At 37.4% G+C, this 21,750-nt stretch overlaps 1 protein-coding gene across 1 annotated transcript in view; it reads left to right on the top strand.

The window, feature by feature from the left end:
- LOC116721263 (neuropilin-1a-like) overlaps nucleotides 1-21,750 on the top strand; it is an 85,387-nt gene that overhangs the window by 51,036 nt on the left and 12,601 nt on the right. Inside the window, exons 7-15 of the mRNA XM_032564885.1 lie at nucleotides 5,807-5,962; nucleotides 6,888-7,032; nucleotides 8,452-8,627; nucleotides 10,050-10,205; nucleotides 10,954-11,098; nucleotides 13,978-14,163; nucleotides 15,082-15,120; nucleotides 19,063-19,200; nucleotides 21,269-21,573. Of these exons, the coding sequence (XP_032420776.1) occupies nucleotides 5,807-5,962; nucleotides 6,888-7,032; nucleotides 8,452-8,627; nucleotides 10,050-10,205; nucleotides 10,954-11,098; nucleotides 13,978-14,163; nucleotides 15,082-15,120; nucleotides 19,063-19,200; nucleotides 21,269-21,573 (1,446 nt within the window). The remainder of the gene's footprint in view (nucleotides 1-5,806; nucleotides 5,963-6,887; nucleotides 7,033-8,451; nucleotides 8,628-10,049; nucleotides 10,206-10,953; nucleotides 11,099-13,977; nucleotides 14,164-15,081; nucleotides 15,121-19,062; nucleotides 19,201-21,268; nucleotides 21,574-21,750) is intronic.

Here is a 21,750-nt window from a genome sequence, read left to right as displayed (position 1 = left end):
ATTGTTGTTTTGAGAGCATTTTCAATTAGTATAATGGTAATAATAATGCATGAACACATTCTCAAATATCAGTAAACTTTAAATTGTAATGAACAGTTAACACTGGAACTGGAAGATATTTTAAATAATCAAAATAAACCAAACAACAGAAACAATAAATAAAGTCAATTATAAAGTCTCTGAAAATAAAGTTGGACTAGTTGATAGTGTTTTTTGAGCAGCGATGTGGAACCAGGAAATGCTTCCTTCCTTGAGTTTCAGGTATTTATAGAGACATCTCTCGTTTGACTTCAGGATTACACTGACGCCATCAGGAAGCGCTGGGTTGTTTACATCTGGAGAACGCATTAGGCTTTGTCTGCCTGAGGTGCATTGTCAACGTCGGGGATCCGGGTAACAACACGGATGAAGTTCCTGCAAAGAACTTTAAAGAGTTGCCCGACCCGGAGCACATTTCTCCATGTTTACTTATGAACCTGGAAAATATCAGGAGAAACTTGTTAAAACAGGTTGACCACACTAAAGGACCCCATGAAAACCTCATGGTTCGCAAGATAAATGGGATTATCTTGCAATTATTCAATATTCCTGAATATTTAACATTGTTTAGCAATAACTTTAAAATTTTAAAATTTTGATTCAGTTTAATTAATCAAGTATAATGTAATGTAAAGATCGTTGGACCAAGCACAGAACCTTGTGGAACTCCAGTAAACCGTTTATTTTTTCAGATTCACGATGCATATGAAGCATGAGGTTCATCAAGGAAAATAATTCCTGAAACAAAACAGTTCTGGTTAAGTTGCTCTCCATTTTGGATGAAAAACCAAAGAGTCTCTACGCAATTCTGCTTGATTCTCATCTCCTTTCACTTTTCCATCTTGGATTTCTCCCATTCAGCTTGATTACGTCAGTTGAATTCAAACAAAAGGATGAGTTGGGATCAAAAATGTTGATTTTCTGTGTTAGAATTGTAGTCTGTAATCTGGTTGTAGTTTCAGCAATGGCAGCTGAGGAAGTGAACAAAGCTGTTCATTACAAACACCACGGCCAAACGTTAGCGATTGAGTGAAATCGGATTTAAAACTTCAACAGGAAGCAATCATTTATCAATAGCCAACAGTCCAAACCTGCTATACGAAGCAAATAGAACAGGGGCTGATTTTTACCAAACTACCATTGACATAAAATGGCCGACTGTTGTTTTTTGGGACTGATAGTTTTTTTGTTCTTCTTTTGGAGAGTTATTTTTGTGTACCAATTTTCAAATGTCTAGGCTACATTACAATATTTGAGATAGGCCAGTGGAACCTTTTCAGGTCCATTTAAATACATACATTTCACTAATAATTGAGGCGTGTGCATCATTTGTTTTGTTTTCGGATATGTTTAGGCCTCCAAAATGCTTCTTTACTTCGGAGAAGATTAATGAGAAATACTATCATTACTAATTACCGAAAAAAACTGGTGAAGTCCAATTTGTGGTGTAACTGAATACAAGCACAGAGAAACTCAGCGAGTGCTGAACCCCCAGATAAAAATGGGGTAATTAAGGGTTTTATTTTTATTATAGCTAAGTCCCATTTGGAAGGTTGTGGCATCATTAAAGTTTAATCCTAATTTGCCAAATTTAAACGAGTTATGTTCCCGTCTTGCAGTTTGTTTTCCTTCATTAAAAAGTTCTAAGTGAGAGTATTTCTCTGTTATAAATAGTTGGCAGTGCCAGTCGCTGAGCAATTAGGAGATGGAAGGCCAATTACCTTCAGCCAGTTGATGGAGAAAGTGTGGAAAATGGAACAATGAGCCAAAGGATAACTGTAAACACTGAGAGTTTTCCTGTTTCAAAAGGAAAACCCAGTCAGTCTGCGCTGTTACTTTAATCTCTGGAGGCTGGATCTCTTACGTTAGCCTCCTTTTGCTGCATTTGATCTTAATTATCAACTCATTTTCCATTTAAATATTGGATAATATGAATGTTTTCATCTATAATTACGTCAAGTTTTCCTGACTTTTTGTGTGTTATGTATTTAAATGTGAAACTGACTGTATGACCTACTTCCTCCTTCAATTTGCAGCTGTTTAAACACTCATTCAGTTGATTTGTTTAATTAGTTTAGAAGTGGATTTGAGTTGAAGATGGATGGATGGATGGATGCTCTAACATTACTGTGTAGCTTTCCCTACTGGACTAAATCTGTTGTGAAAACCTTTAACTGAAATTGTTGTTCATTATTTGATTGAGCCACGATTTATTGATGTTGCCAAACATCAGGAAGAAAGTGTCAACAAATATGACAGTAAATATTTGTCATTTCCTTTTCCATGTAGATTTAACATCAAACTTCCAGCTTGACTTTAAAAAAAAAAAAAACATCAAATGGTGAGAGAAAATACAAATACTAACTTAAAGTAACTGGTAAATTATTGTAAATGGTCAAGTTAACAATTTCTAGCAATATCTGCTAGCTCCTATGTAGCTAGTCATGCTGGCTACTTAGATATGGTTGCTATGACTATGTAGCTAGCATTTCCATAACTATGGGTACTAGCTACTATGTAGTGACCAGCTCCTATGTAGCTATATCTGTGTATCTAGACATCCTAGCTACATAGGAGCTAGCATAACTAAAGCCGACTTCAAGTGGCATTATAATAATTACAATAATTTCCATTACAATGATATCCAACAGTTGGTCAAAACAATGATTTCTGGTCAGTAGTCAGACAGCTGACGGCTTAAAGACATATTTGCTGTATTACCAGCACCAAAATTTGATTTGATTGTTGCCTTTTGCCATAATGCGGACCAAAAAACAAACTAGTTCACCTATAAACCTCGGCCTCATTTTGGTTGAAGTGAACTCTGGTGTGGTTCGAATTCATATGAACGACAAGCAGACCAGAGTCCGCTCCAAAAGCAGGAAGTGGACTACAGCACAGGGCATTCTGGGTGAATACAACCAAAACAAACAGGCTAACTAGCGCTAGCGGAAGAAACGGCTCATGGGTTTTACGAAAGACAAAAGAGAAATCCTACAACCGATAAAATCTGACGCTACTCCATTTTTGTTTACATTTTGTTAAGATAGAAGTTGTGCTCTGCCTCTTCTTTTGAGATTTATATGTCATTTCCTTCAGTGGTTCTTGGTGCAGCGCCCCCAGAGGCAAGGAGGGGAACAGGTTTCGCAAAGGGTTTTGTTTGTTTGACACAGTGCCGTGAAAATGTAGCAAAATATTGCAGTTTTTGTCCCCAATCGAACCAAATCTTCCAGACTATGTAGTAAAAATTATGTCTTGATTTTACTTCTCTTTGAAGGCGACGCTGAGTTACAAATAAACATGATTTAACTTAAAAGGCATCGTTTTTTAGTCTTTAATGAGCAACGCAGACATTTTTCCTACATGCGACCTTTTCATATGGGCTCAGTGCAAACAAGTGTTGCATCTCGTGGGAATTTAGATGAGTACAGACGTGGGAGCGGCGGAGAGCGATCCCACGCAACATGATTTCCCAGGGGTCTCCCTGTCAATCACGGATCCCGCAGAGACCTGTGGCGTGCTATTTCCTGCTCCTTTCCTGAAAAAGCTTCGGCAGGAGCAGTCAGCACCCGCCCTGTGGGGCCTTCCCATGTAGAGCAGCTTCTCTTCGGTCGTATAATTACACGCTACATGCGGCGGTCGCCCCACACGCTGAAGCAGAGCGCCTATTCTGGCCTCATAATGCTCAAACTCAACAAACAGGATTGTAATGGAAGTCGAACGGAGAGTAGCGTCATAGATTGCTTGGTTGATTCAAAGGGAAATCCTGTGATGCAGAACAACTTTAAACCATTTTCAGTTTAGATAGCCCCTACTAATTGTTAAAGGTGACCTCTTATGCTTCCTTGAACAAGTTGGGATAGGTTTATGAGCGATACATGTTCTTTACGTTTGAGATTTTACTCTGATCAGTTCCGAGTTTCTAGCTGTTTTTGGGCGTCTTGCTGTTTTAAATGTCAATAAGCCGCTGCTGGCCAGGTCCCCCAAACTCAACATTTGGGACTCACATATGAAAATGGCTGCAAAAAGATGCACAATTATACAACCATACGTCTTTGAAAAGCAGAAGTGGAGCCTGCTGCACAAACAACAAGAATGCCGCAAGTGGTTTCTGGATGATAAGTCAACAAAAAAAACAGCGGCTCAAACATGGTGGAGCTCAGCTGGGGTTGCTAGGTGACGGGGCTGAGGTTGCTAGGTAACGACGCAGTGCCAAAGAATATGACTTAATCATTTTCTAGACACCAAAAACATTAACTTATTGCCAAAAACTGGTTGGATGTTTTTTTTAAAGAGCTTGGGTTGTTTTTATGAGCAGTAGAAAGTAAGTACAAAAACATTCAAGACATGAATTTTGCATAATATTTCCCATTTAACAGCATACAGACTGCAAGGCTTTTTGCTATCTCTGCTACTGTTTGATAACAATCAGCTTATTAATCTTTTCACTGTTGCTTTCTGGGTAAAGACGGTTTGAACTGCCTCCTTTTCAGATTAAACAGCACTCACACTCCACACATTTTATTTTATCTACTCTGATTCACAGTTTCATGATTATAAAAGGAAAACTGTTTCAAAGGAATGTGATTCTGATACTGGGACTTACAGATAAAGAGACGTGTTTTTTTGTTGTTTTTTTGAGTGTGTAAGACAGAAAAAAGATCACAATTTGCTATTAGAAATATAAAAGTAATTAAGTTTGACTGTGTTCGCCTTTAGCTGACTTGCAGTAAAGGAAAATCAAATCAGCTGTAATTGAATTTCTTTTCTATTTTAAGGCTGCCTGAAGAGTCTTGTGATGTCTATCTAGTGACTTTATTTGTGCTTTTTACCCAAACACAGGAGTGTCCAAACTTTTTCCATTAGTGCCAAAAATGTTCACGTTGAGAGCAGTGAATATTTCTTAAAACTCTAAAATATAAACAGGGTTTTGCACAGTTGCTGTTTTAGTGACAGGTAAATATTTATTTGAACTTTTTTGGGATTAAACATTGTTATTAAAGAAAAATACTTTGTCTTGCACTTGAATAATGAAGTCTCTTAAGAAGATTTTGTCAAATATTATCAAGTCTTACTTCAAGTACACTTGAAATAAAATAAAAGTAACTTACAAGTAATTTATTAGGAGTTTATTTTAACTCTTTAATGTAGACGAAAAATCACTTAATTCATAGATCATTTCACTTATATCATAAGTTATACCACCGGAAAAACATCTTGTTAAAAGTTAGATAATCTGCCAATGGAATTGGTAATTTTTTCAATAATCTACACATAATCACAATAAAACACTTTGACCTTTTGAATTCTGCTCCTACAGATTAATCAAAGTATGAAAAAACTAAAACTATTACTGCATTAGTTAGTTTAATAAAACTAAACCATATGTTGAATTATGGATGAATCTCAGCATAGTTAACGAACCAATCGGTGACGAGGAAAATAAACGATGCTCCTGGATTGGCTGGTTTGCTAACATCAGCCATTAGCATTAGCACATCAACTAGCATTGTGACTAAGTATTTTAGCTTCCCAGTCTGCATTCTTTTAAAAATATTTTAGATAAGCTCAGTTAAAAAAAACACGAATAAACAGATTTCCGGCAAACAATTTGTAATTACGTTCCAGAAAGAAATCTACAAATAGGCGGAAACGAGGAATGAATGAACTTTACAAAATAAGAATAAATGTATCAGGCTTTACTGACCTAAACAGAACCTTCCTGGAAGCCATTTTACTGACCTGTTGTTGTTTTCTGTGTCTGCAGGTCGACCTGGGCTTCCTCAGATACGTCTCCAGCATCGGGACCCAGGGAGCCATTTCAATAGAGACCAAGAAGCATTACTACGTCCGCTCCTACAAAGTGGACCTGAGCACCAACGGAGAGGACTGGATCACAGTGAAGGAGGGCTCGAAACAAAAGGCAAAAATCAACTATTTCATTGTTTTAATTCACTGTCTGGATACGTGTTATTGTCTTTGGTATTTACCTTGAAACGGCTTGTATCTCTCAGGTCTCGTTGTCAGTTTGCTTCCATAAACCCCACATTGTGGATTTTGATGCATTTATTTTGTTTTGCAAAATATCACTCTTACAGATTTGGTGACCTTTTCTTGCAGACCAAATGAAATGACAGAAAGCAACTAAAAAACACAAATATTGTTGGTATAAATGCAAATGTCGCAAATCAAAAAATATAAAATATGCCGTTTAAAGAGTGATTAATTTCGACAACAGAGCATTTTTAGAAAATATTTGTCTTTCTAGAAAAATAAAGTCTGGAAACTGAAATGTTTTTTCAGATAATTTTTCCACTTTTTTTATCCAGGCCTGGAAAATGATTAAAATAAACTACAGACTATATGGGAAGCTTGTTATTGTGAGTTTAGCCTAAATGTTGTCAGAATATTCTGACAATATTAATAATGACAATTATTTTTTTTTTTATATTATTTTGTGGTAATAGTACTGATCTAAAATTAAGTTCTTAAAATATCTTACATTAATTTTTAAAAATGTAAGTTGGCCTTAAATACTTTTATTAATCTTTGATTTTATCTAAGTCTTCATTTCTTTCTGAAACTTCAGATTACTGCTAATTAGCTGCTAATATCTAGCTTGCACATACGCTAACTAGCTAAATGGCTAGCTAGGTAGCTAACTAGTTTTTATTTTATACTTTATATGTTATCAGCCTGTTAAAATGCCAGCTTTTGAACACTTTATGATAATCAGCTCAATTCAAACTTTTTCTGTCACAATATTTAGTTGGTTTTCTAAGATCTTTTAACAATAAAGAGTCAATTAACAAAAACAGAAACAATTTTTTTATTCTTCTTATTTCCAGATCTTTCTGGGGAACCACAATCCAACAGACGAAGTCCGTGCCTTCCTCCCCAAACCGACTCTGACCCGATTCGTTCGTATCCGCCCGCTTACCTGGGAGCAAGGCATCTGCATGCGCTTTGAGGTCTACGGCTGCAGGATATCAGGTGTGAGGCAGAACTCCATGTTTATCTGTTAAACCCACTGATTCAGCCTCATTCTGCATGTTTTTCCTCATATACTGACATCTGTGCTTGTTTTGATTTGTTTTTTCACTTCTGACTTTCCCATAAACATATTTTTTGCCGGTTTTTCTGCACATCATGTATCAACCTTATCCGGTTATCATTTGGGGAGCTACACTCCCACTGCTTTCTGTTGATTTTAAATAATTATTACTTCCAAAGAGAGCGAAGCCTCCCTAATGAAGGACACAATTATTCATTACAGTAAAGCTGTGCGGGATCATTCTGGCTCATTAATCATCCTCAGACATTATTCCCCGTCTCTGATGTGAAACTCTCAGAAGGAGCTCTGTGAAGTTGTTACAGCTGAGTGGAGATCTGGCTGCTCTGGACCGGGCTATGAATACATTTAAGTTATTCTCCACTAGAGAGGACATTTTGTACCCTTAGCTCTGGGTTCTGCAGACAAATCAACAATTATAGGGTCTAACTATTTGAATTACCTTGTTGAATTGCTGTTGTAACTTCTATAAGTTTAAATATTACGGAAAATATTTTAAAGTAAGATTATTTCACTGTATTTTGATTATTTGCACAGAGTTATTATGTCATATCCAGCTAAACAGTGTTTGGCACCTGCCAGATAAAAATATTGTACTTTTCCTTACTTCCTTACAACTTTACATAATTCAGTAAAATAAGAAATAGAAAATTTATTTAATATATTTTTGTAGAAAATGTTTTAAAGTAAGATTATTTCATTTCATTTTGAGTTCTTATGTCAAATCCTTCTTAACAGTATTGGACTTTCCTTAGGATTTATAAGCTTTGCTAAATTATATTTAATTATGTTACTGTATTTATGTAAGTCTTATTAAACACTAACTTGTTTCAAATCTGTATAAAATTTGCCTGAGGGAAGATTTATTTCCTTACCAACGAGATATTGCATATTTTGAAGTGGCGATAATGAGATTTCAAAAAAGGATTTACAATTTGACACAATCTGAAAATGATAAATTATCCTAAGATCTAATCTATAAATATTCCAATAGGCAATAAGAAAGTAAAACAGATCATGAAAACTATTTCAATGTCTGGGAATGAGCATTAAATATGTAATTTAAGCTAAATAAAGGTTGAACTTTTAATTAAAGTTTTCCCTGACCTCATTAAGACGTACTCCAGTCATACCACCGATAAACTGGCCAACTTAATACCATACATTTTAGAAGAATTGCTTGTTACCTTGTTAAAAGATCATATTTAGAGTCTGAGTTGACTTCATCAATTTGAATGAATCCATTGTGGAAATTCCTGATCAGTTTTGTGTTTTTGGTTCCTATTTAAATTCCCTGACCTCTGCTTGCTCTGTTTTCTCTCTGCCGTCCCGTCTTTCAGACTACCCGTGCTCGTCGATGTTAGGCATGGTGTCGGGGCTGATCTCTGACCCTCAAATCAACGCTTCGTCCTTCGCCGACCGGGGCTGGGTGGCCGAGAACGTCCGGTTATTGACGGGCAGGTCGGGATGGACCGGGCAGCAGTCCAAGCAGCCCTTCAAGAACGAGTGGCTGCAGGTGAGTCTGCAGCTCAGCCGACTTGGATTACCTGGCAAAACCTCTGAATGGTCTCAATAGATATGATCATATCTCAAGAGATATGAGTATTTGTACAATTTATGAAGTGGATTAAAGGGAATCTATTATGTAAAATTAACTTTTTGTGAGTTTTTTACTACCATTTGGGTCTCAACTGCTTCCAGAAAAAGTCCAAACACTAAACCAAACTCATCCAGCCATTTTCTGGCAATAAGTTTGTTTTTGATGTCTGGAAAAGGAACAGTTTAAAAAGAAAACTCAATTATTAAATCAGAATCGACAAGGCATTGCCCGGTTACCTAGCAACCCCAATGGAACCCACCCCATTGCCTAGCAACCCAAGCGAAACTCCAGTCACTTTATTATTAATTGAATAATAAAGTGACTGTATTTGCTTTACTGGCTTCTGGAAGAGATAAATGTTTTTTCTTGTTGGCTGCAGTGAACAACATGTTGAATGTGCAACATTCTCCCAGAGCTGTGTGGCTTCATTTTATGTGCAAACCTTTTTTTATTTGCAGATTTTTGGCACCTTTTTGGAAGTATGGCATTTGAAAAGGTTGAAGGAAATGACAATGTTTGAAATGACTTCCTCAATTTTGTAAAAATGTTTTGTAATGAGATTATTCATGTCATGAACTACATGACGGAAAAGTTCATCTTCTTTATGCTCCTTTTCACCAAATAAGTCGTGTATTTGATTATAAGTATATATGTTTGGTTGGTATTTTATTGTCATTTAAACTTGGAAATATGTAGGTGCTACTTTTATAGATGTTTTTTTCTCATGGTAAAATGTCTGAGATAAATTCAATGCAACAGTTTGAGGTCTTTTTTATCTTTTCGGATAAAGAGTTTAAAACACTAAAGAAGAGATGGAAACACAATTACTGAATAATTTCTGACGTATCCAACTTTCTTCTTCTGCTTCTAGGTCTGACTCAGGGTTAAAGATATACTGTTGTATAATTAGTATTCGTTTGCAGCCACTTTCATATGTATAAAGTTTAAATGTTAAGTTTGGGGGTGTGGCCAGCAGCAGCTTCTTTGCATAAAAGTGACAGAAACCCTAAAACAGCAAATTCTGGAAAAAAACAAAATTAACAGAAAAGAGGAGCAGAGGTAACATTTTTGTTAAAAAAAAGTCATTAATATGTTTTATTTATCCCAAAGACCAATGCTAACCTGTTCAAGGAAGCATAATTAGTTACCTTTAAGATATTTTTGGATGCATTTCTAAAACAGCAAAAGAAAATCTAAATGTGTGTGAATTAAAGTGACTCCTCTTCAGTAGCTCCCACATTAAAAGTGACCAACAGTGACTGCGGTCTGGGTCAGGTTGTATTTTACATGCATATAATCCTACGATAGTGCGTAATCATTACATTTCCTCCCTTGCAGGTGGATCTGGGCCAGGACAAGATACTGAGCGGTGTGGTGATCCAGGGAGGAAAACACCACGACCGCAACGTTTACATGAAGAGGTTCAAGGTCGGCCACAGCCTGGACGGTGAAAACTGGACGGTCGTTAAGGAGGAGAACACCACCAGGCCGAAGGTTAGCTCGCTCACGCTGATTTAAAACACAACTGTTCTGATTGCAGCTGGCGCTCAGCGTGGCAGCTGCTGCTTCTGGGTAAAAGAGGAAAGCTTAGAGCGATGGGGAAGAATTGTTGCTGAAGCAAAAGACGAAACATGAAACGCCGTACAAGATGGTTCTGGATGCAAGCGGCGCCATCTTGGAGCAGGTCTGAGAACAGCAGCTGCTCATCGACATGAGAGGGAGTGAACGGTTTGGACTTTAGATTCAGTTTCTGGCTGGGCTTAAAGGTTTTCAGGACAGCTTCAGCCAGTACACGACAATGGGGCAACTGGAGAAATGTAAACAGGAAATACTCTGGGAATCCATCTGTTTCTGAGGAAATGGATGGATGGATGGATGGATGGATGGATGGATGGATGGATGGATGGATGGATGGATGGATGGATGGATGGATGGATGGATGGATGGATGGATGGATGGGTGGGTGGGTGGGTGGGTGGGTGGGTGGGTGGATGGATGGATGGATGGATGGATGGGTGGGTGGGTGGATGGATGGATGGATGGATGCTTAGAATGATGATTGGATTGACAGTTGGATGAATAGATGGGTGGGTTGGTTGGTTTATTGGTTGGATGGATGATGGATTGATGGATGGTTGGTTGTCGCCTTTACTCTGAGGAATGATGAGCGACTGATTGCCTGTAGAACCTGATGTAGAACCTGATCTGCTATAGAACCTGACCTGGTTCTGTGTTTCTCTAGATCTTCATTGGGAACCAGAACCATGAAACCCCGGAGATGAGGTCACTCGGCCCGCTTCTGACCCGGTTCATCCGGATTTACCCAGAGAGAGCGACAGCAGAGGGCATCGGCCTCCGACTGGAGCTGCTGGGCTGCGAACAGGAAGGTCAGTCTGAGTCATCCAACCATCTGAACATCCATCCAACCATCTGAACATCCATCCAACCATCTGAACATCCATCCAACCATCTGAACATCCAACCAACCATCTGAACATCCATCCAACTTCTGAACATCCATCCAACCATCTGAACATCCATCCAACCATCTGAACATCAATCCAACCATCTGAACATCCAACCAACCATCTGAACATCCAACCAACTGAACATCCATCCAACTGAACATCCATCCGACCATCTGAACATCCAACCAACCATCTGAACATCCAACCATCTGAACATCCAACCAACTGAACATCCATCCAACCATCTGAACATCCAACCATCTGAACATCTATCCCACCATCTGAGCATCCAACCAACTGAACATCCAACCAACCAACCATCCATCCATCCAACTATCTGAACATCCATCCAACCGTCTGAAGATCCATCCATCCATCCAGCCATCCATCCATCCATCCATCTGAACATCCAACCAACTGAACATCCATCCAACCAACTGAACATCCGAACAACCAACCAACCAACCAACCAACCAACCAACCATCCATCCATCCAACTGTCTGAACATACATACATCCATCCATCCATCCATCCATCCATCCATCCATCCATTAAAAAAACTACTAAAGTTTCTGCTGTCTTTCAGTCTCACTGCTAAAGTAATACTAACACTAATACTAACTGTGAAGGTAACATTGTATTTACTCATAATTAGCTAAAATATTATTTTTTTCATTTTGGATAACTTTGCATGAACTTGCTGTTGGTTTTTGTTTTGCTGGCTCCTTCGAGGTTTGAGCTGAGCGGTTTTGTCTCTGTGCTGCTGCTGCTCCAGTTGTTCGGAGCTGCAGGGACAACGGGAGGGAAGGCAGGGCGCGACCTCTCACAGGAGGAGAGCGGGGAACAGATGAAGGCAGGAAGTGGAGGATCTGGTTGCCCTGCAGGGAGACTGATAAGAAGCAGCCAAAAGCAGATGAGATATGTTTTATATGCGGGTGAAAGAGAGCAGAACAGCAGAAAGAGGATAAGAAATCAGTCTGAGTTGGAAAAAACTCTTCCAAGCTGTTAAAAAACGAAAACTCTTTGGAACTAAAATCTAAAATGTGAGATCGCTCGCTCGCGTTTCTGTTTTCACCGAAAACACAAGAAGAACGCGCAGAGCAGAAGGAAGCTTAACGAGCTTCGTGATGCGCCTGCAGATTGGTTGAAAGTTAAATCATCCTCGCTGCTGTGAGAACAAACCTCCATCCATCCCACTCAGGATGTCACAAACACGCTTTAATTACGTCTCGACCATCTGGGATCCGGGGCCTGTTGTTGTTGTCGTTGTTGAAGCTTGGTTGATTTTATTACCATAAAACATGGATTTTATTTGCAAAAGAAGAGAAAAGTTACTTGAGTTCGGGGAAACTTTGTAATTTTCTGAACCATTCTGGGTCAATTTAACTAACTCTGAACATCTTCAGAGGACATTTTCTTTTTATTTTAAATTTGGCAAAAATTATTACTGGTTTTGGTTTTCTTGCAATGGAAAATATTAGATATATCACAAACTATTATAATAAGTAGAACCAAATCAATCCAGAGACTTTTACTGATAAGTTTTCTGCACCCAAATCAGCTTTTATTTAATTTGTTAAACTCACTTAAATATAGGAACCGCTTGGGAAAGAAAGTGACAGAAATTGTTTTTATTGAGAATCAATTTGTTCAACTCAACCTGAAAGAATTTGAATACTAGATATCTTTCTTATAATCTAGAAAATTTGCAAAATCCTAGTTATCCCAGTATTGGGTCTAACATCTCTTTCCTACAAAGAAAATAAAAATCTGACTTTTTAATTTTTTTTTATTATTTTTTCATGGCCCGGAAGTACTTTTGACCTGATGATTTTGACATGACATGTTACCTTCTAGAACTTACCCAATACTTTACCAGAACTTGCTGCATACATTCTGCATCTTACGTGTTCTTGAGCTCATATATCACGTTTTTAGCCCTAAACGGTTTGCAGGAACTTACATTCTAGAGCATAGATGTAAATTTGTAATTTAGAGGTACCTAAAAACCACCGCTAACTAATGAGCTAACCCTAAAGCACTAACTGTAAACATTAGCTCCGCTAATGCTAAAGCGCTAACTTCAACCATGTTCCCTTCCATGTGTCAACAACACATTATATTGCCATCAATATTAAAAATACATTAAAATACAAGTAAACAAATAATTTTTTTTAATAAGAAAATAAATATTTTATTGTCTAAAATGCAATAATGTAGCTTATGTTTAGTGAACGCTTGCAGAAGATGCATCTGCAGCTAAAAAACTGACATTTACATATGAAAACTTCAGTTTTTCCTGCTTTACTTAACATCAGTACAGCTTAGGGCTAATCTGCTGGTTATTCTTTTATTCATCAACTAGTAATTGGATGGCCAATAAGAAGCAGCCAAAGATGCTTAAAATGAGTTTGTATGTAATTTGAACCAGGTGAATCTAAAATTGCCACATACATACAAAGTTTTTTTTATCTTTAGTATAAAATGTGTATATTTTGTATATATACTCCGTATACTTCAGTTAGCGATTAATTGATTACTAAATTATTTGATTCATAATCGATTAATTGCGGTTAATTGTATCAGCTCTAGTTTACGGTTTACTTTCTAAATCTTACAGGATGCAAATTGAAGTAAATATGAGACATTTTGTGACTCCTGCTCTATAAAAAAAAGAAAACACATTTGTGAAAGTTTTTGTCAACCTGATCCTCCTTAACGGCTAAATTGTGAGTTCAGCGCTTCACGTTTTAGTCTTTTGTACAAAATACTAAATTTTTTTTATTTGTTTTTCCAGAGAAAACCACGACAGGGCCTCCCAGCACCACCGCGCCGTCCACCACGCTGCCCATGACCACGTTCGGTGGCACCACCGCAGCGCCGACCACGCTTCCCACCAGCATGTCGTGTCCGGAGTGCCTGGAATGGGAGCAGGACTCCGACGAGGAAACGGAGACCACTCTGGTCTACGACGAACGTTTTGGTAAGATGACACAGAGAAATAAACATGCGTGGTCAGAGGAAACATGGGACACATTCATGCAATTTTAGAAACGAATCAGTGGAATGGAGTATTAATAATATTAATATTAATTTATATAACTAATATTTAAAACAGCGATACTACATTAGTTTTTTAGTACTTTTAGCATTTGTACTTTATTTTTAACTTGTTCTTTTTTTATTATTATTATTGTCTTTATTTTCATTTTTTAGCTGAATTTTATTTTATTTTCTATCCTGAGTATTGGTTGGGGGTTGGGGATATTCAATGTTTGTTTAAATCTATGTTTTCTATTTTTCATATTTGAAAAAGTTCAGTAATTATAATTTTTTTTTTTAAAACACAACTTTCCCTTTTTGAGCTGCTCCTTTAAATAGTTGCAGATTTTTATATCTCTCTAAATATAACTTTAATAATTAATTGAATAATTATTTGAGCTTTTTGTTCTGTTTGATAACTACGATGAATTGGAATGTATGAATGATTTAATTTGTTTTTAAGTGCGTTTAGACGACATTTGTTGTGAATTGGCGCTAGATAAATAAGGTATATGTTATTATATAAATAAATAACTATAAAAATCAAGCTCTCACTTTGACTTAAATGTTTCCTTTAAGCCTGAAATTATGAAGGAAAACCTGCAGCTTATATATTTTTGAACAGCATAATGAGCAACACATATTTCAGTTGAAAAAATTTATTTTGGGCTAAATTATTAATTTAACTATCAGATTAATCTGACCATTAAGTATTAGAGGCTTTTATTAGAAAACTGAATTATTATGTTTGTTTTTTTTGTTAAGATACAAGTATTTTGTGTTTGTGTTGACGTGTGTGGTTGGGACGTGCCATTCTGACCTTTGACCTAACCCTAACTGTCCCATCTGTGTGTAACAGGAGTCGTCATGACCCCCAACCCCAAGGTTGACATTCCAGGTGAGGATATTCTCCAGAACGTTCCCCCATGTTTACAAAGTCTGTCCTATAAAATCTGTCACATCGAAGGTCGAGTTACATCATTTTTTAACAAAAGCTAAAAATATATATATATTAAATGACGAAATCTGCTCAAAGTTTATGATTTTCAAAGGTTTGCCAAATTAATTTAATCACTAAACATGCTTAGATTTATTTGTCTTATATTATAAGTTTGTTGATTAAGGAAATGCTTCATATGAGAGATGTTGGAGTAGGGGATATGAAGGATGTTAGAGCTGGTTTGAACTTCCTCTTCCTTCCTCTTCTCTCTCTGCTCTTTGCTCATAGTTCAAGTTATATTTAACTATTGTAGATGCTAATCAGCTGTTGTAAAAACACCCTGTTGCCGTGGCTACGTATACTAGAAACAGTTCAAAGATAAAAAAATAAAAAGTAAAGATGGAGCAAATATCCTTCCAGCTGCACAGCATCCAAAACCATTGGGAAACATTTGTCCAAAAATGATTGTTAATCCAAAAAATTCTGAACAAAAGTCAACAAAAAAACAAATCAGAGCTAATGTAACAAAGGAAGAAAAACTGGCAGAGTGAAAATGTTAATAAACTGCAGAAATACGTACAGTTAACCACTGTAGAACCTTGTAAAAGTCCTCATCTCCCTTGAATACACCACATTTTGTGGCCTAAACTGAAAGAATTTAGTGGAAAAAGTTAAGTTATAAAAGCCGGACTGGAGGAAAAGACAAACAGAAAGAAAAAAGGGGAGAGTTGTAATAAAAGAGAAGAATGAAGGGAGGATTTCTCCTGGAGAGAAAGAATAAAAGCCTCCTGGGTCTCAATTAGCCGAGCTGAAGCATCACACGAAGGCAGTTTGGGGTCTGCCAGTGCAGCTCCACAGTCGTCTCTGCATCCTATTAGCCTGTAAAAAAAAACATGTCCAATTCACACAGACTTCTGAATGCATCTGAATGCTGTGGTTAAGCTGCTGGCGCCTCTCCACTGCCAGAGCAGCAACGGACAGAGATTTCTCCCGTCCCTCTGACCCCAAACATATGCATGAACCCAACATGATCCCAGTCAGTTGTCACTCTTTTTATTTGGGGAATCTTCCTAAAGGTGGTGCTTTGTTTCTCTGGTAGCGAAACACTTTACTTTCAGATAGATTACCGTTTACTTTTCATAACTTAGAAACTTTAGGGAGTAGAAAATGTCAAGTCAAGGTTATTTGTAAAACACATTTCAACAACAAGGAAATTTTGCGCCTGCGCACAACGCTGGAGGGCAAAAAAGTGTTGTTTTTTTTATTTACCAGCTGCGCTGCCGCTGTCGAACGTTTATGTTGACAAAATGAAACCTGAAACATGTAGGTATTATTAATTCAGTGCAGTTCGCCACCGCAAAACAGAAAATAATCCAGAAAACCGCATATTTCTCACTCCCTGTGTCAGCTACGCTACACACAGACTGGTTGCCATAGCAACAGACAACAACGGCACTTTTTGAAACAGGATTCAACAACTGAACTGAACATTAAGAACAGAACACCCAGTTATGTTTTTAGGCTTGGTGTTTATTTTGAGATTATTAATAAGTGGTAGACTAGCTACCGCTGCTATTAGCTAATCTAACTCTGCGGCGTTAGATTAGCACCCCAAACCAACCCTCCCCAAAATAACTTTATTTCAAACAAGAAGCCAACAGGGGCAAATATAACACAAGACAGTGGAGAAACATAAATACAACATCTAAGGGAATTTTAGAACATGTAAATTAAAATCTCAAAATTAAATTGCTGCTCAAGGTGTTACATATTTAGAATGATCACAGTTGCTATAGTAACGGTTGCCTGGGCGATGATGGGTAGGTTAGAGCATGGCAGTAGAAAACCAATGTTAATAAAAAACACAAGACTGAAGCATCTCCATATCCTCAATGTTACATTGTGACTAAAAAGGACTGAACACATTATATCAAGGTTGCAGTCTTTCACAGGCAGATGTAATTTGAATTGAAGTTAGCGCTTTAGCATTAGCTCCACTAAATTTGACGATGGTGCAGCACTTTAGCGTTAGCAGAACTATTATTTGTGCTTTAGGGTTAGCGCAAGTAAGTTTTTAGTTAGCAGATTAACTAATAAAACTACAAACTCCCTAGTTTGTAGTTTTATTTTATGTATGGCTACCATTTTACCCCAGAGAACATTTATATTTTAGCTTAGCAATGAACTAGCAACCAAGTCAAATTCAGTTTTCAAACCGTCCAGCAGTTAGTCGAGACATTACATGAAGCTTAAAAGACACAGGATTCCTCATAGACACATAAAACAGCAAAACCTGATCAATTTGGAGGTTTTCAACCTGTTTCAAATATGGCGGCATCTTGCAATACCCGTCGCTGGTTGGAGCGTTTCTTCTGGAGAATAAATACACACAACTGAGTACATGTGTTTTTAATAGAGATGCCACAAAACCCTGAGAGAATTAAACGAGTTGGTAAACACAGCGTGAGATTGGAGTATTCAACTTTATAAAGTTACTATATGATGCTTGGCTCCAGGAAGCTTCTAGTAATCCCTGCCTTGGCTTCCTGTAAGGTTTTACTAGAGCAGATGGGGGAGCTTTACTTGAGAGAGGAAGCTCATTAGTTAATAAAATACTTGGGATTCAGCTGAAGGATAATCAACTCCTTAAGGTTTTCTATCAGAGCTGTTCTTTATGAAGATCACTTGGTGTTTCCTCAAAGCTTTGGTGCATTTTAAATGTTTGAAAACCAACAAAAATAAAGTGAAGTTCATCAACAAAACTGTTCATTTTCCCTTTATCAGAGATTATATTAAAGGTACGCAATAAGCAATAAATCAGGGGTTTTCAAAGTGTGGCCCAGGGGCCTTTTGTGGCTCTTGGGCTAATTTTGTGCGGTCCAAAACTGCAATTTAAACATGATGCAAATTTGACCAATAGATGCAATTTGTACCTATTTAATTTGTAACCAGGGTAAAAATGGTTACCAATATAATTGTCTTACATAGGAAAATGTAAAGTATGACATAAAGTATTTTTGCACTTATAACTAAGTTTTAACAAAAGGTAAAGCCAAGTTTATCCAGAGACTTTTACTGAAAAGTTGACGGCTAAATATATCAAGCGTTTTGAAAGAAAGCGACCCAAATCCTGTTCGTATTACTGAAAATAAATTCATTCAATCAAGCCCAAAGGAAATTTAAAACTAGACGTCTTTCTTCTAATACTGCAAACCTGAAAAAATAAAGTAGTAGTAAGTTGTACATTTCAGCAAAAGACTTAGAAAATTCTGAAATTGATCACAACATTTCTGAGTTTTTAGTGGAAGTTTAGTTTGTTTGTTCTATCTACTAGGACCCTAATAGACCGAATCCTTTCAACTTTAGATCTACAATAAACATCCAGCTACTTTATTTGCTCGATTTTAGGTTGTTTTCTTTGGACCACAACTTCTTTTGTGTCGACAATTTTGGCCAACATGGCAAAAAGTTCGACTATATTGCAAAAAATCTATTAATTATATGATAAGTTAAAACAAGCTCAATTATTTCCATTTATTTACCAAAAACTCAATGATAGAAGTTTTCAGTCTGGCCTTTTTTGAAGAACAATTTTGTTTACAGAGACGTCGCAATTCATTTTATTTGTTGTTTTTGTGCTTATTTATTTTGGATATTTAAAATGTCTTCCAGTTCCAGTGTTAAATGTTCATTAGAATTTAAAGTTTGTTATCTTTGAGAATGTGTTCTTCCATTATTATACCATTAAAAATGGTCTCAAAACAACAGTGTTATCATTTGTTGCAATAACTTCTATCGTCCAGCAAATTTTATGACAGGCCTGAGTAATCAGGTCAATGTTTAGATTCAAACGTTGGCTGTAATGGTTTTTTGTTCTAAAAAAGTTGTTTTGTCTTCCAGCTTACGTTTGGTTTGCCTGTAACTTCGACTTCTCGTCGTTGTGCGGTTGGACCAAGGACAGCGGCTCAGGAGCCGAGTGGTTCATCCAGAGCAGCGAGGCTCCGGCTGTCCACAAAGGCCCGACGCTCGACCACACAGGTAGGCCACACATAAATAATAATAATAAAGTTTATTCCAGGATGAAACAAGCCTTGGGACTCTGCTGAGCAAAGCATGTTCATAAAATCTTTAAATGACACATTTCATTCCCAATGCAGGAGGAAAACAACAGCATTACTTTTCTGTCGTCACATAAAAGCAGTTCTGGTCAGGAGTTACACTCAAATATAGTAATAATTTTAGGTTTTTAATGATTTATTTGAACCATTTTTTCTGCGGTGAAATGATTAACTATTCACATTCAATTAAATCTTTAAAACTTCTCATTGGTGGTGTGATCATGATAGAATGTTGGTGTAAAAATTACGTTTTCAAAGTAATCAATTGACCAATAATCAACGCGAGCAATACGAGAGTTACTTTCCAGAATACAAAGTTTACTTTCTGGAACACAAAGCTTACACTTTGAAACTTTAAGATTATTTTCTGACATATGGAAACCATATGGAACTATCCCAGAGTTTACAGGGTGTTTTATCAGAACCTACAGAGTACTTCTGTGTGACTTATGGGTTACTTTCTAGAACTTAAATCAAACTTTTCTTCAACTATCGGTTTTCTGAAACGTTTAGATTACTTTCTGGGATCTACATGATACTATCCCAGAGCTTGTTTTCCCAGGACCTACAGAGTACTGTTGTGTAACTAACTCACAGGTTACTTTCCAGAACTTAATGTGTCACTTTCTATAACTTAACAATACTTTTCTGAAACTGTTTTCTGAAAATAGAGGTTGCTTTCCAGAACTTAGAGATTACGTCTCCAGAACTTACAGTGTGTTTTCATTGGTTCTACATCGGTAGTTTTCCTTTCCAGAACTTTCTTTCTTGAACATGAGTTTTCCTGCAGTAAAGGTTTCAGGTTTATTTCCTGAACTTTTTGTTTCTCACGACCAACAACGTACTTAACTGTAGCGAACAGGTTACCTTTTGAGAATTTAAAGGTTACCTTCTCATAGAGCTAAGCAATAAATCGTTGACATTATATATACGTGATCAATATCAACAGATAATACGTTCACTGAACTCCAATCCAGAACCGCACATCATTCTGGGAGATGTAGGTCTAGGAAAGGCTTTAGCCGCTCAACATCTCACAGCTAGCTAAGCTGGGTTGGTGGCATCAACTAACTCTTTCATTCTTTGGTTACCTAGCAACAACCTATTGAGTAACTTGTGCAGCAGCAGTTTAAGGTTTTGCTAACGTCCCTCACAAATGCTTAAAAATAAAAAACGACGGTGTGGAATGAAAACTGTGGATAAAATGGGAAATGTTTTACCTTTTAATATGTAAATAGTTTAGGCTTTATGTGTAATTTTAGTCATGTGTGGATTGAAAATCTGTCCTGGTTAAAATCAGTTGAAGTTATTTATGATAATATAGTGATCATAAATTACATATGACGACAATAACTTCCACAATAAGAGATTTTCCTATAAAATCTTCCTTCCTGTCTCTTTAAAGCAGCTTTAAGAAATCCAGAGATTTATAACTCTTGATAATAAGCAGGATGTTGAATAGAGCGAACCTTCAGAAGTTCGCAGCATTTAAACATTTCTCTAAGCGATGGAACAACCTTGAAGTGTTCGACTTTTTTTCTGAAAAACGTCTCAACAGAGAAATCCATCAGCATGCTTCACCTCTCTGGCCTTCTTCTCCATTGGATGGATTTGATGGATGTTTGCGTGGAGGCGACAGCAGCGCCAAAATGAATGATTTCTCCTTGATTCTTTGACTTAACCAGATCACAAGTAAAAAAATGAGCTCTTTGTGACGGCAGGGCTGACTTTCTCCTGATACCCGATCCTTTGTTTTCCCTGAAAAACCTTGTGAAGTCCTTGATGTCTTCGGAGTGTTTGAGGCAGATATTCGGAAAGTGAAAAGACTCTTTGACCAGAACACCCTTGAGAGCTGTGTGGGCTTTTTATAAAGCGCCTCTTTCTCACTGAGAAATATGAAAGAAAAAAAACTTGCATGTTTCATTCATGGAGCCTTTTCTGAAGCTCATCTCTGTCTGCCATGGTTTGTGTTTTGCTGCCCCCTGCAGGCGCTTCAGGGAACTTCATCTACATGCAGCTGACAGACACAATCACACCCAGTAAGCCTGGAGAGGAGCAGAGCGGGGAGGAGAAGGTGGCCCGGCTGGTCAGTTTATCCATCACCACGCCGGACGCAAGCCTCTGCATGTCCTTCTGGTACCAGATGGCCGGCGAGCGCGGAGGGGCGCTGCACATCAGCTATCGCCACGACGACGATGACGAAGTCCAGGTCCTGTGGACAAATAGCGGTCATCAGGGCAGCAGATGGAGGGAAGGCCGTGTCGTACTTCCTCAAACAAGACTCTCCTATCAAGTAAGGAGCGTCTGTAACAGCTGAGAAAAATTCAAAATGGCGGGTTTGTGTTGACGGTAACAAAAAGAGGCTCAGCCAGAGACGTTTCTGCCAGTTACAACATAATTAACTTATGGATGGACTGACATTTGAATCAGAAACAAGCATGAGCAGCAAAATTTATTAACCAAATCTTTT

Source organism: Xiphophorus hellerii, chromosome 6 (assembly GCF_003331165.1).
Source record: "Xiphophorus hellerii strain 12219 chromosome 6, Xiphophorus_hellerii-4.1, whole genome shotgun sequence".
In the NCBI taxonomy this organism is placed as follows: Eukaryota; Metazoa; Chordata; class Actinopteri; order Cyprinodontiformes; family Poeciliidae; genus Xiphophorus; species Xiphophorus hellerii.
The sequence above is the reverse complement of the archived record's forward strand: the minus strand, read 5'-3'. Positions and strand labels throughout refer to the sequence as shown.